Raw genomic sequence first — 16,143 nt, 5'->3', positions numbered from 1 at the left:
TACGTTTTGGGCAAGGACATTTGTTTTCTTTAGGCTGATGGTAAGCCCGAAGTCCTTGCATGCCTTAGAGAAATGATCCATGAGAGTTTGTAGTTGCTGCTTGGTGTGCAAGGTTATAGCAGCATCATCGGCAAAGAGCATGTCACGTATTAAGATCTTTCGCATCTTTGTTCTTGCTCTCAGGCGCGCAGTGTTGAACAGCTGCCCGTCAGACCTGGTGTGCATGTAGATGCCTTCTGTCGACGTCCCAACTGCATGCTTCAATAGCAGAGAGAAGAAGATGCCGAATAATGTTGGGGCCAACACGCATCTTTGTTTGACTCTACTACGAATAGCGAAGGGTTCTAATGAGCTGCCATCATACTGAACAGTAGCTCTCATATCATCATGGAATGACTTGATGATACTTTGGAGTTTCGGGGGACAGCTGATCTTGTGGAGAATCTGAAAGAGCCCATCCCTGCTGACAAGGTCGAATGCCTTGGTCAAGTCGATGAAAGCGACATAGGGGAGTTTCTGTTGTTCCCTGCACTTCTCCTGGAGTTGCCGGAGTGAGAAAATCATGTCGACAGTTGACCTCCTTGCACAAAAATCACATTGGGACTCAGTAGACCCGTTCCGCTAGTGTTTGTAGACATGTCAGAGCTATACGAGCAAAGACTTTCCTGACAATACTCAGGAGGGAGATACCCCTGTAGTTGTTGCAGTTGTTGCAGTACAAGAATCATCCTTGTTCTTGTACAAAGTGATGATTTTGGAGTTGCGCATATCCTGTGGTATGGCTCCTTTCTTCCAGCACTAATGGAGGACCTCGTGTAAAGGTTGGAGGAGTGAGCTCTTGGAATGTTTGATCAGGTCTGGAGGAATCCCATCATTGCCAGGAGCTTTCCATGAGGTCAGACCATCAATTGCCTTGCTGAGGTCCACAATGGTTGGTTCAGAGTTGAGTTCATCCATGACTGGTAGACAATTGATGACATCAATGGCTGAGCTAACAAACAACATTTTTCCTTGAGTAGAGCTCAGAGTAGTGTTCTACCCAGCATTCCATCTGTTTGCTTTTATCAGTGATTATTTCACTGCTGTATGACTTCAGGGGTGCTGTCTTGCTCTGCGATGAGTCAAGGGCCTTCTTGATATCATTTTGACTCCAACTTTGGATTTTTCCTTGGGGTTTGCTCCCAAAGCCTTTCCCGTGAGCGGGTATAGCCGCAAAGCAGCGGAGGTTTGAAATCGGAGTTTTTTCTCTCCTAGATGAGTTACCATCTGTGGTTAATGAGCCCCATCTGCCTGGAGCAACTGGTTTTAAGGCGCCAGTGGCCCGCCTTTGCCCCTTCTCCTGTCAGTGAGAACAGCTCCGCTGGGCTTAAGAACTATGCCACACGTGAAGGCCAAGAGTTGGACTTGGTTGTTTGAGATGCACGCCACGAACAGCATTTGTTCAGCAGTGGGAGCTCGTCCCCACTACCACCCTTCGGCTATGACTAGTCTGGAGGCTGTCATTGGTTATATTTAAAGTGGAGGATGATAGGTTCTTGATTAGTACAGGTGTCAAAGGTAAAAGGAAGAAGGCGGGAGAATGGGGTTAAAAGGGGAAATACATATTTTATGGTCTTTTGCAATTCTTTAGTGTGACCATCAATGCTCAAAGAATGGTTTACCTTCATCAGAATTCATGTTTGTGTTACACGTGGAATTCATTGACACAGATGGCTGTAGAGGCCAAGTTATTGGGTATACGGAAAGAGGAGGTTGATAGATTCTTGATTAGTCAGGGTGTCAGTGGATACGTGGAGAAAGCAAGTGAATGGGGTTGAGTGGGATAATAAATTGGGCATAATGGAATGGCAGAGCAGACTCAATGGCCCAAATGGCCTAAAACTGTCCCTTTGTCATGTGGTCTTCTGGTTTAAATTACACTAATGCTATTATGTTTATTTTTGTTTATTTTTGTGTGGTTATGCATATTATGCATATTTATGTTAATTTAAGTTTGGTAATTTATGTTTGTCGTGTTTGTAATGTACTGTTCTGCTGCAAAGAGCAAATTTTCATGGCATTTATACTCAGGATATTTATGCCCATGACAGTAAATGTGAATGATTGACAAGTGTAAGCAGAGAAATATGCCAAAAAAACCAGTGCAACACTGAATTTCAAAATGAGCTTAAAAGGTAGATAGAGGATATTTCACTGAGAGTTAATTGCTTTTGTGACTTCTGATGTCTTCTGTGTGTTTTGGTGTGATTATTTTCATGTTATTACCCCTTTCAGTTGCATATTTTATGTGGAGTGATTTCTCAGTGTATGCCCCCTAATGAGTACTACTAGTCATAAGAATCAGCCGACCAATTGTATGGCAGTTGCTCCTTCCCAAGGGAAGTGTGTTCCTCAAGTAAAAAGCATCAAGTGCTGGAGCTCAAACAGAAAACAGCTTACAAAGAAGCACAAACCCAACAAGACCACCTCCAGCCTGACAGCATGATCATTGATTCCTGTAACCTCCAGTGCTTTCTTTCCCTCCCCATCTCCATTTTTTCAATTCCCTATTTCTTATTTTTTCTCTTCTCCTCACCTGCCCATCACTTCCTTCTGGTGCCCCACTTTCTTCCCTTTCTCCCGTGGTCTACTCTCCTCTCCCATCAGATTCCTTCTTCTTTGGCCCTTTACTTCTATTATTTCCCCCCTTCTCACTTCATCCCCCCTCCCCACCCACCAATCTTCAACCCCACCTCGATTCAGTCATCTAGTACTCCTTCCCCTTCTCACCCAGCTCCCTATTCCGGCTTTTCCCCATTCCGTTCCAGTCCTGGTTCAAGATTGTTTAGTGTCACTTCCAGAACACGACTGTAAATGAGAATTAGATAATTGTTACTCCAAATCTGATGCAGCACAAAAAAAAAGAAAGATAAAGAACACAACAATAATTTAAAAAAACATAATAAATATAAATATCTAAGATAGCTTATATCCATTGATAGAGTGATGCTAGGCATACGAGTGTCTGTACATAAGGTGACTGACAGGAATTGATGAAGTAGTGGTGGTTGGGATGTGGAGGGGTAGATTAGTGGGTGGAGGTATTAATCAGCCTTACTGATTGGGGAATGTAACTGTTTCTGAGTCTTGTCACCCTGAGTTATAGATGCCACGTAGCCTCCTCCTTGATGGGAGTGAGACAAACAGTCCATGACCAGTGTGAGTGAGATACTTCATGATGTTACTGGTCCTTTTCCAGCTCCATTCCATATTTATATATATTTTTATATATGAAAACTGCACTGCAGCACGCAGGAAGGCTCTAAAACAGGTGGTCAAAACTGTCCAACACATTACTGGAACCAGGCTACCCCCTCCATCCTGGATATATATACACTTGTTGTAGAGGTTTCCTGTCATTGCGGTGCAGTTTCCATACCATGTCGTGATGCAGCTTGTTAGAATGCTCTCTACTGCACATCTTGCAGAATGATGTGAGTATGGATGTGAATAGTCCAGCTCCCTTCAGCCTACTCAGAAAGCAGAGGCATTGCTGAGATTTACTGATTATGTCGAATGTGTTCAGGGACCATGAGAGGTTGTGTAAGGTGTGCATGCCTAGAAGCTTGCAGTCTCCACTGGTGTGCCTCCGATGTAGAGGGAGATTTTAAGTAGTGCAAGCTCTTTTGAAGGATCTCAACACCTCCTTTGTCTTGTTGAGATTGAGAAAGAGGTTATTTGCCTGGCACCAAGCCTCAGGCTCTTCCACCTCCTCTCTGTAGGCTGTCTTATCATTATTGATGATGAGACCCACCACTCTCCTGTCACTGGCTAACTTTTCAGCGTGATTACTCAAGTGTTTAGCTGTGCAATTGTGTGTGAGCAACATGCACAGAATGGGCTTAGCACACAGCTCTGGGGGCACCCATGTTGAGGATGGTAAAGAGGGAGGAAAAGTTGTGCATCCTGACTACCTAAGGTCTATTGGTTAGGAAGTCCAATACTGGTTGCACAGTGGTGTATTTAGATCGAGGAGTAGCAGTTTGTTCACCAAGGTCTGTGGAACAATGTGGGATGCCGAACTGAAATTCAGAAACAGCATTCGTAAGTGTACTTGTTTTCTCTGTGTGTCAGGGCCATGTGCATGACAGATGCCTTGGCTTCTGTAGTAGAGCAGTTCTGTCGGTAAGCATATTGGTGAATGCCCAATGTGGCAGGAATGGAGTTTTTGATGTGCGCCTTTATGAACCATTCAAAGCACTTCACAGTGATTGGTGTCAGTGCTACCGGGTGGTAGTCCTTTAATTCTGAAGGTGTAGAGTTCTTTGGTACAGGGGTAATGGAGTACTTGGCCCGGAATGCTGTCTGGCTTACAGATGTTGAGTCTCTGTAGGGTCGTCATGTCTGCTGCTGTAACCTGGGAGTGGTTAGCTATCGAGGCCAGCATTTTGTTGTATGCGTCAAAATATGCTTCAAAGTTGTTTAGAATGCCAGGGAGGAAGGCATCACTAGTACAGTCAACACTGATTTTCCTTGTGTAGTCAATAATGTCCTTGATGTCCAGCCACATATGCTGAGGATTGTCATCAATGGTTTCAAAGGTACATTTAATGTTAGAGGAATGTATACAATATACATCCTGAAATGCTTTTTCTTTGCAACCATCCACAAAAAACAGAGGAGCGCCCCCAAGAATGAATGACAGTTAAATGTTAGAACCCCAAAGTCCCTCCCATGTGTAAGCAGCAGCAAGCAATGATCCCCCCTCCCACTACCGGCAAAAAAAAAGCATTGGCGCCCGCCACCAAGCACTCAAGCATGAGCAAAGCAACAGCAAAGACACAGACGTGCAGTACTCCAAGGACTACTTGTTCACTTGGTATTCGACATACCACAGGCTTTCTCTTTCCCTAATAAGGGAGAAAGAGATGCCTCTGTTTCACAGTGAGTGGGGAGACATAACAAAAAACACGCTGGTTTACGATGTTAAACATCCGTTGCATCGCTTTTTCCGAGCTCTGTGTGCAAAGGTCTCTGGTCTCTGGGCACACAGCCTTAGATATTCAATCTCCCACAACACATCAAGCTCTTCCCCGGACACCGACCTTTGATCCACCTGTCTCTAGAGCCCTCTGAAAATGAGCTGAGCACTTAGGTCGTACCCTTGGCGTGCCGAATAACGGTCAGTCGTGAAACTCCGCAAAGAACCGTAATCAGTATGTAACTCCAGGTCAGGGTCTTCAAAAGAACACTGAAAGAGAAAAATAGAAATATTAAAGATGGAAATGGAACTATTTTCGAAGATGCAAATGAAGGCGTCGCCATTAGGCATCATTAACTCTTCTAAGCTCCTCCTGAATATTTTGAGTGTAGGTGGCCTTGCGTTCTTGATACTTAAAATGGAGGTTTCTTCTGGCTGCTCTGAGAACTGTTCTGTCACTGGACTTGAAGGCATCATCCCGGGCCTTTAGTCAGGAGTGCATCTCTACGTTCAGCCAGGGCTTCTAGCTGGGCATGAGATGTCCATTCTTGAGATGACAGATGAAGGGTCCTGGCCAAAACGTTGACTGTAAATTCCCCTCCACTGATGCTGCCTGACCTGCTGAGTTTCTGTCGCTCTGGAATTCCAACATCTGCAGAATCTCTTGTGTTCACAAAGTTGATTTTCTTCTACTTCTGATTGTGTACTCAAATGTCCAGAAAAAAAGACATTGATTTTAGCAATGAATTCCAGATTCTCAGAAAGCCAACACAAAATAAGATTGGTGAAGTGGTTTATTATTGTCACAAGTAACAAGGTACAGGAAAACTACTTGCATAATATACATGCAAATCAATTCATCGCATCAGTCCATTGAGGTAGTTAGGACATAAAATGTAATGTCATGGTACAAGCCCTTCGGCTCTTGATGTTGTGCTGACTTTTTAAACAGACTCTAAATTCAATCTAACCCTTCGCTCCTAGATAGCCCTCCATTTTCAATCATCCTTGTGCCTATCTGAGAGTTTCTTAAATGTCTCTAATGTATGTGTCTCTATCACCACCCCAGGCAAGGCATTCCACACAATGTGGTGAACTATATAGACACGCCCCCTGCTGACTGTTCCTGTGGCTCCTCCCACAGACCCCGGTATAAAGGTGATTGAGGTCTGAGCCTGGCCTCTGTGTCTCCAGGATGTAGTAAGGTGGTCAACCACTGCTTGTTCCTTCTTCCAGTCAATAAAAGCCGATATCTCGCCTTTACATCTCAGAGAGAGTTATTGATGGTGCATCACACACCCATCGCACTCTGTGTAAAAAGACTTAACTTGATTTCCCCCCTATCCTTTCCTCCAAAAACTTTAAAATATGACCTCCTCATATTAGCAATTTCCACCCTGGGAAAATGTCTCTGGGTATCCACTCAGTCTATGCCCCTTATCATCTTGTATACCTCTATCAAATCACCTCTCATCCTCCTTTGCTCTAAACAGAAAAGCCCTAGCTCGCTCAAACCATCTTTATAAGACATGCTCTCTAATCCAGGCAGCATCCTGTTAAATTTCCTCTGCCCCCTTTTTAAAGTTTCTACATCCTTCCCATAATTAACATTATAGTTCAATATAAAATAATAACAGAATGCAAAATATAGTTACAGTTACAGAGAAAATGCAGATAAGCAATAGGTATCAGATCATAACAAGGTGGACTGTAAGGTCAAGGGTCCATCTTAATATACCGAGGAACCATTCAATAGTTTTATTATAGTGGGACCAAAGCTGACCTTGAGCCTGGTGGTGCATGCTTTCAGGATTTTGTATCTTCTGCCGAACGAGAAAGGGGAAGGGTGACTGTCCAGCTGGGTGAGGTCTTTGATTATGTTGGCTGCTTTACTGAAGCAGTGAGAAATGCAGACAGAGCTTGTGTCTTGTTTTGTTTTATTGTTGTTTTGCTGAACATTGTGGGCATGTTATGTTGGCACCCAAAGGTCATGGCACCCCCAGCACACCCTTGGGCATGTTGGTTAATGTTACAAAGCATTTCAATATGCATGTAATGAATCTGAATGTGAATTGTCTGCTGCTTCTTCCGGTCAGGTCAGTGTGGTTGCCATGTCAAGCTGTGATGCATCCAGATAGCTAATTTTTCCATGATGCACCAATAAAACTGCTCTGACAATCCTTTTAACAGTCAAATTAGCATTTAACATGGTATACTTCCATCAAGGCTAACAGTCATAGAGCACTACAGCACAGAAACAGGCCCTTTGGCCCATCTAATCCATGCCAAAATATTAATCTGAATAGTTTTACCTGGACCATAGCCCTTCACACCATTCATCCATGTACCTATCCAAACTTCTCTTAAATTTTGACATTGAATCCATATCCACCACTTTTGCTCGCAGCTTGTTCCACATTCTCACCCCGCTAAGTGAAGAAGTTCCCACCCATGTTCCCCTTAGGCATTTCACTTTACACCCTTAACCCATGGCCTCTATTTCTAATCTCACTCAATCTCAGTGGATAAAGCCTGCTTGCATTTCAAGATTCAATATTGTTTAATGTAATTTCCAGTACACTAGTATAAAGAAGAGCAAAATAATTGTTACTCCAGATCCAATGCAGCACAAAGAAAATCATAACAAGATAAAAAAAAACACAATAATAAATAAATATAAATGTGTAAGTTATCTTATATACAAAGATTTACTTTATTATAATTAATTTACCCTATCTATACCTCGACAGTTGTCAGAACTCGTGCTGCTCAAGATGTAGCACACTGCAAATACATTAGAAAATACTTGTATTCAAAAGGCCAATTGTATGATATGGGCTCAGCAGCCATTTTGGCTCAGCTTAAATGCAGGTGACAAGAGTGAGGCATGCTACCCTGATTCCTAAATCAGTAAGTACCTCAAGTCCAGTTCATTGGTTCCTTGTTGAGATGGACTGCAGGGTAGCTGGTCGTTGCGTGAATTAGGCCCTCATACTGCACTGTCACCTATTACACCACCCTGTGAATGAGGTACCAGAGGTGGTGTGAGAGGCAATAGAGACGTGGCAGGCACACTAGAATCCATTATGAGTTGAGGAATAGCCCCTGCAAGCCAGTGTCCCATCAGAGCAGCTTCCAGTGTCTGCTCCCTGGACTCCTTTCATCTGTAGCTGAGCCAGCAAGAGCTGAGGAACTGTTGTGTACGTGTTCGTGCACAAATGTGGCTGCAAGACAGCATCACATGCACCATCAATCTTCAGGCCAAGACACTCAGGGACTAGTGCTAATATTATTTTTTTTTTGACTGTATGTGCTATCACTATATGTTGGGTGGGATTGTGTTTTGCATCTTGGCCCCAGAGAAATGCTGTTTCATTTCGTTGAATACATGTGTATGATTGAATGATGATTAAACTTCAACATGAAGAAGAAAAACATGAGCAAAAGACAGCTTACAACAGACTGTTATTCAAATGTAGTGGAAATAAAAAAAGGAGACAGGTATTCCCATGCCTTTGAATGGCTGATTTTATTTTAAACTTTCCTTTTGTTCCAGTTTTATTTGTTCCTGTTGAATAAGGAAGCTTAGAGACACAATGGGCAGCTTAGACTTTCAGTACCTAGCATCTGCATCAAAGCTGGGCCAGAACGGTTGTTGGGCCATTGCCAACAAAGGCCTTCTTGAACACAAGTATTCTGTCTGCACTCCATTGCCTTTGCCTGGATTTGAGTTCAATGCCAAGGACATGAATCCAGAAGTAGATATCAATACTCCAGATCAGAAGTTAGTGTGGCTTTTGTCTGGAGTCACAACGGACCTCCACTGCAGGTGATGCTGGGTTCCTCCAACAGGTTGCTTGCTGCGTCCAAGTGTGCATCAAAACATACATACAGTGAAATGTGTCATTTACATTAACAAGCAACACAACCCAAGGATGTGCTAGGGGCAGCCAGCAAGTGTCTCCACACATTCCAGTGTCAGCATAACATGCCCATCATGTTCAACAGAATAAAACAACGCAATGAAACAACACTACATAAGTAGCGACAAAACAACAGCAAACAAAGACATATTTTTCCTTCCCAAAAATCCATGCACATACTGTACATAGTTTTCCAACCCCAAGCCAGACCATCTTCTTGCCCTTGAATCTCCAACAGACTTGGAGGTTCGCAGAAACTGAACCCTAACTTCTTCAGTGGATTTGCAGAGATTTGCCGACTTTGTGGCCCCAGCTATTGGGCTTGTCATCTGGATTTCCAATCCGCCTTCAGGCTTTGATCTTCAGTATGAACCCAAGACTTGTTGCTGACGATGAATAACGACCCCAGATGAGGACTTCAAACTCCAAAACTTAAACTCCAGATTTGCCAATGACGTGACTCCAAAAACTCGGCTGTGAACTCTGGCTTCATCATCAGCACTTGACCTAAAGTGTCTGCCAGCCCGACATCTGGAGGCATCCATGTTGCTGACCTTCAAACATGGAGTGGAGGTTTAGAATGTAGCAAATCTTCTAATTCCCCCAGATCCCCATCCCTAAACACTACCCTGACCCCTAACTTCCATCTCTATCACTACCTTTGAGCACCTCTATAAGGAGCACTTCCAGAAGAAAGAAGCATCTGACATAATTACTTAACCATTATTCTGAACTAAATATAGACTTTAGTATTTGCAAGGTAACCTTAGCTTAGGAGCAGTAAGTGGTTGTCTCCAAGTCAATTTCAAAGGCCCTATGTGTGGTCCATGCATTAGGATTGAAGACTCTAACAACCAATGCTGAAGATTGGAAAAGCCTACTACAACTAGAGGATGCAGCACAGTCCATCAGAGCAAAAGACTTCCCCACCATTGAGAACATTTACAAGGAGTGCTGCCAAGAGAAAGCAGCATTGTTCATCGAGGACCCACACTATCCAGGCCATGCTTTTTCTCACTACTGCAGGAGGTACAAGAACCTTAGTTCCCACACCACGAGGTCCAGGAACAGCTATTACCCTACAAACATCAGGCTCCTGAAGCATTAAGAATAACTTCACTCACCTCTACTCTGAACTGGTTCCACAATCTGTACAACACATATTCTCGGTATTATTTATTTACTGTTTTTAATTTGCACAGCGTGTCTTCTTTTGCACATTGGTTGTTTGATAATATTTGTTTTATGTGTAGTTTTTCATTGATTCTATTGGATATTTTGTTACAGTGAATCCCTTTAAGAAAATGATTCTCAGGGTAGTATATGGTGACATATTCTTACTTCGATAATAAACTTACTTTGACATTTGGACTTTGATAACCATTCCTACGAACCTAAATATGGGTTGGTTGGGGTTGACCATGGATGTTGTGTCTTAGTTCTTTTTATGCAAGCTAGTATAATACCCCAGGGCAGTACGAAATGGAGAGCAAGCTATTACCCATACAACAACCTCCCCCTCCCATGTAGCTGATGAATTCAAAGGAACAGCAGAGACTGATACAGTTTGGCACCAGTGATGTAGAATGAGTTGCCAGTCAGCATTGAACTCAATGTCTGATTTCCCCAGGAAATCCAGCTCCTGATTTTTCCTCAGGGTTTACTCCTGAAGCTTTTCCCATGAGTGGGTTTATCTGCGAAGCAGCAGAGGTTTGAGATCAGAGTTATTCTTCTGCTGGATGAGCTGCAAACTATGGCAGATGAGTCCCATCTGCCCATAGCGAATGATTTTAAGGCAACAGTAACCCACGTTTACCTATTCTCCTGTCAGTAGAAATAGTTCTGCCGAGCTTCGTATTTAAACCTCACATGAAGGCCAAGAGTTGTACTTAGACCTTAGAAGTTATTTGAGACACCCAACATTAGAAGCATTTAATAGGTACACACCACCACAAAGCCCACCAGCTATGACAGCATTAAGGAACCTCAAACTGAAATAATACCTGAAAAAATGACAAAATCTGGGCTTGAGAAATCCCTTCTTTTCTCTCATCCTGCCTTTACATTGAGACAGCGAAAAGCTGGCCATTTCATACATTGCTGTCACGTGTTCCTTCATGACCTCTCTAACATCTGGTCGCCTCAGCTGGAAATTGACTAGAAAAAAACTATGCCAAACCAGAAATAATTATCTCAGTTACACGTTGAGCATCCTGTTTAATTGAGAATAAATCACTTGTGTGTCACAGCCAACATGACTTAATTTTGCATGGTGTATCACTGAGCAGTTATGAGGATTGCTTCATTTGTTGCTTTATTTTCTGTAACCCTCTCCGATCCTAACAAATCTAACATTTGCTAAGCTACTCTTTTAGAACGTACATAGATCACAGAACAGTAAAGCACAGTACAGACCCTTCGCCCCACAATGTTGTGCCAACCTTTTCACTTATTTGAAGAATTCAAGTATTCAAATTATTCAAAGCATTTTTATTATCAAAGAATGTATAAATTACACACCTTGAGATTTGTCATAAAACAAGAAACTCAAATAACCTAATTTTAAAAAAAGGAAGACCAGAAAGATCAATCTTATCCTTTCCTCCCACATAGCCCTCCATTTTTCTAGCATCCACGTGTCTACCTAAGTTACTCTTGAATGTCCCCAATGTATCTGCCTCTACCACCACCCCTGGCAGTGCATTATACACACACACACACACACACACACACACACACACACACACACACACACACACACACACACACACACACACCCCCCCCCCCCCCCCCCTTCTGTATTTTCCTCTATTCACCTTAAAATTATGGCCCCTCATATTAGCCAGTTCCACCCCGTTTACCCACGATCTAATCCTCTTATTATCTTGTACAACAATATCAGATTACCTCTCAACCTACTTCACCCTTAAGAGAAAAGCCCTAGCTTGCTCAATGTATCCTCATAATACATGCTCTCCAATTCAGGCTGCATCATGGTAAATCTCCCCTGTGTGCTCGCTAAAGCTTCCACATCCTCACCTCAGTGGTGCAACCAGAACTGAACTCAATGCTGCAAGTATAATTTAACAAAGGTTTATAGAGCTGCAACATTATCTTGTGGCTCTTGAACTCTGTCCCCCGAGAATTGAAGACCAACACACCTTATGCCTTTTAGACCATTAGACATAGAAGCAGAATTACACTATTTTGCCCATCGATTCTGCTCTAAAGTTGATTTGTAAAGTTCCTAAATTTGCTAGTTGACTATTTTATAGAGAAGCCTTGCAATGTATATTTGGGTGAAGTTTTCCTGAGTTTGTCCCAAATGTCTGGAGCTGTGGTAGGAATGGAAAATGAAATCATCTGATTTATTTCTCTCACAGTTAAACCCATACAACATAGGAGCAGAATTAGGCCATTCAGCCCATGAATGCCTCTGTTATATGATCATAGCTGATTTAGTATTTCTCTCAACCCCATTTTCCTACTTCTCCCTAGAACATTTGACACTGTTACAAATCAAAAAACTATCAAACTCTGCTTTAAATATACCCACCAATGACTTGGACACCACAGCCTTCTGTGCCAATAAATTCCAAATGTTCACCACCCATTGGCTAAAGTTCCTCTTCATCCCTATTCTTAGAGGGATGTCTTTCTATTCTGCAGCTCTGGTTCTGACTGCCCCGCTGAATGAAACATCCTCTTCACATCCACTATCTCTATGCTTCCAGTGAATATAGGCTCAGAGCCACCAAATGCAAATCATACATTAATCCTTTCATTCCTGGGATCATTCTCAAAAACCTCCCCTGGACCGTCTCCAATGCCAGCACACCTGTTCTTAGATAGGAGTCCCAAAACCGGTCACGATACCCCATGCAGTATGACCAATGCCTTATAAAGCCTCAGCTCCACCTCCTTGAATGAGTTAAATGAGAACTGATTTTGCAGAACATCCATAGACTGAGTACTGAAACATTACATTCAATTTGAATGACTGAATAGCGTGACAACTAAAAGAATGTAGACCAAAAGAATATAGCTGGGATCAGTTGCCAGCGCTTTTCTTTGTTGTTGCTCTGACAGCTGCCTTCACTCAGTTCACTTCATTACCACCTGCCACTGAGTAATTGGACTCTGTCTGATCAACAAGTGAAATATTTTAATGGACACAATCTATAATTCTGTCAAAATTGATATAATATTTGACAAGCGTCCATTTGTACATCGAAAATCGGAGAATTTGGAATAAGAGGCTCCATCTTCACTAACAGAGTGTTCTCCATGTTTACAGCACATGATGACAGCGTAGTGAAGAGTATTTTCATTTTGCTTAGTGATACAGCATGAAACAGACCCATCTGCCCAACAAGGCGTGCCACCCAGGAAACCACCTATTTAACATTAATCTTTTTACAAGACAGTTTACACTGACCAATTATCCTAGCTGTTACATCTTTGGACTGTGGGAGAAAGTCAGAATGTCTATCAGAAACACACATGGTCACAGGGAAAATATGCAAACTGCTTTCAGACTGCGCCAAAATTAAACTCTAATTTTGATGTCCCGAGCTGTCATAGCATTAGCTGTAAAAGGCCCCTAAATCCTTAGAACTTTCTACAGGGACACAATTGAGAACATCCTGACTTGCTGCATCACTGGCTGGTATGGGAACTGTACCTCCCTTAATCGCAGGACCCTGCGTAAAGTGGTGCGGACAGCCCAGTGCATCTGTAGTTGTGAACTTCCCATGATTCAGGACACTTACAAGGTCAGGTGTGTAAAAAGGGCCTGTAGAATCATTGGGGACCCGAGTCATCCCAACCACAACCTATTCCAGGTAGGGCCATCCGGGCAGTGGCACCACAGCATAAAAGTCAGGACCAACAGGCTCTGTGACAGTTTCTTCCACCAGGCCATCAGACTGATGAACTCACACTGATTTGAGTCTACTCTATATTACATTGACTGTTCTATTTATTATGAATTGTTATAAATTACTACAATTGCATATTACACATTTAGACAGAGATGCAAAGTGAAGATTTTTACTCATGTATGTGAAGGATGTAAACAATACTGTGGTGCCCTTCAAGTAAGCAGAACAATGCTGAAGTTTAATATGACACTGGTCAAACTACATCTGGAGTTTACTGAGCTGTTTTAGGTCTGTATGCGCTGGAGTTTAGAAGAATGTAGAGAGTTCTCATTAATTCTATTGGTTTTCATTATTTTATTGTGAATGTCTGCAAGGAAATGAAACTCAAGTTAGTATGTGATGATATTTATGTACTTTGATCTACCAAATATTGAAAGGCTGAGACAGAGTGGACATGGAGCGAATGTTTCCAATAGTAAGAGAATCTAGGACCAGAGGGCACAGCCTCATAATAGAAGGATGTCTATTTAAAACAGAGATGGGGAGGAATTTCTTTAGCAAGAGGGTGAAGAATCTGTGGAATTCATTGTCACAGATGGCTGCGAAGGCCAGAACACGGGGGGATATTTAAATTGGTGCTTAGTCAGTTCTTGATTAGTTATGGAGAGGAGACTGGAGAATGAGGTTGCGAGGGATAATAAATCAGCCATGATGGAATGGCAGAGCAATCTTTGGGGGGGAATGGCCTAATAAATGTTATGGCCTTATGATTAAGCTAAGGCTTTCATTCAAGCTTTGATTCATTTTTAGTTGAGGAAAAATCTACTAGCAACCCTAGAAAAGCAGGAAAATTTGCATCTTGCAATTTCATAGACAATTCAATTTAATAGAATCTTATAATTTCATTAGGACAAAGCACCTCAGCCCAAAACATCAGCTGTTCATTCCACTCCGTAAATGCTGCCTGACCTGCTGAGTTCCTCCAGTATTTGTGAATGTTACTCTGGATTTCCAGCATCTGCAGTATCTCTTGTGTTTACTTTTGACATAATACTTGATTACAAATGTGTAGATATAATTTTACCTTTAATCCATGCTATTTAATATTAATTTCTCATTACAGCTGTTGGCCTAACAACATGCCCTGATCCAGTGGTTCCAAGCAACGGGGTAAAGTTTGGAGACAGATATCTGGTTAATGATGTGGTGTCCTTTAGCTGTGAGTCTGGCTACACACTACAAGTAAGTTCATTGAGACCAGTCCACCACTGTGTGATCATGTGCTGCAAAGTATCTCAGCTCTGTTGTTGTAGTCTAAGGCTTAACTTGTAGAGTCAAAGAGGAATACAATACAGGTAGCAGCCTTTGGCCCAACCAGTCCATGCTGACCACAATGCCCATCCAGCTAGCCTCAACTTCCTGCATTCAGCCCGTAGCCCTCCATGTATCTATCCAAGTGCAGGTATAATGATACTATTATACCTGCCTCAACCACTTCCTCTCTATCTCATGCATATACTCACTACCCTTTGGGTGAAAAAATTACCACTCAAGTCTCTTTTAAATCTTTCCCTTCTCACCCTAAGCTGATCTCCCATAGTTTTGGGCTCCCCTATCCTGAGGAAAATACGGTAACCATCCATTTTAATTATCCCTCTCATCATTTTAAATACTTCTATGAGATTGCTCCACATTCCTCTAAAGAATAATAAACTCGTCTGGCCAATCTCTCTCTGTAACTCAGGCCCTCTAGTGCTGACAACATGCTTGTCAATATTTTCTGCGCTATTTCCAGTTTAATCACAGCCTTCCTACAATAGGGTGACCACAACTGAACAAAGTACTCCAAATGCAACCTCACCAACAACTTATACAATGGATTCTTCGTTACTTGCAAGAATTTAATGATTGTCTATCCAGTATTGCACAGATGGGTGTTATTTTAATGTACTTTTTTGTAATATCTGACATGAATAAGTACAGTATGCTTGGGAAGGAAGTACATGAGCCTTAGGCCCCACATCACCAGGTTCAGGAATAGTTATTACCCCTCAACAATCAGGCTCCTGAACCAGTGGGGATAACTTTACTCATCCCAACACTGAACTGATTTCATAATCTGTAAACTCACTTGCAAGGACTCAGTATTATTTACAATGGATTCTGGTTAGTTGGGACACATGTAACCAGAACATTTTGGCCCAATTAAGTGGTTGTCACAATTAGCCAAGGTTTCATGAAAATAGTTTAAAAAGCTATAAAACAGGGTTAAAACTGAGTAACAAATTATGTATTTAAGTGAAATACAGAAGAAATTAGAAGATCATCAATACTACTCCAACGCTATAAAACTGTGAATTAGTAGCTAATAGTTATC

The 16,143-nt window shown here is 42.1% G+C and overlaps 1 protein-coding gene across 1 annotated transcript in view; it reads left to right on the top strand.

The window, feature by feature from the left end:
- Window positions 1–16,143, top strand: part of LOC140733433 (CUB and sushi domain-containing protein 1-like) — a 2,013,313-nt gene that overhangs the window by 1,723,728 nt on the left and 273,442 nt on the right. The window contains exon 38 of the mRNA XM_073056756.1: window positions 14,890–15,008. Within this exon, the coding sequence (XP_072912857.1) occupies window positions 14,890–15,008 (119 nt within the window). The remainder of the gene's footprint in view (window positions 1–14,889; window positions 15,009–16,143) is intronic.

This window comes from Hemitrygon akajei, chromosome 9 (assembly GCF_048418815.1).
Source record: "Hemitrygon akajei chromosome 9, sHemAka1.3, whole genome shotgun sequence".
Classification (NCBI taxonomy): Eukaryota; Metazoa; Chordata; class Chondrichthyes; order Myliobatiformes; family Dasyatidae; genus Hemitrygon; species Hemitrygon akajei.
The sequence above is the reverse complement of the archived record's forward strand: the minus strand, read 5'-3'. Positions and strand labels throughout refer to the sequence as shown.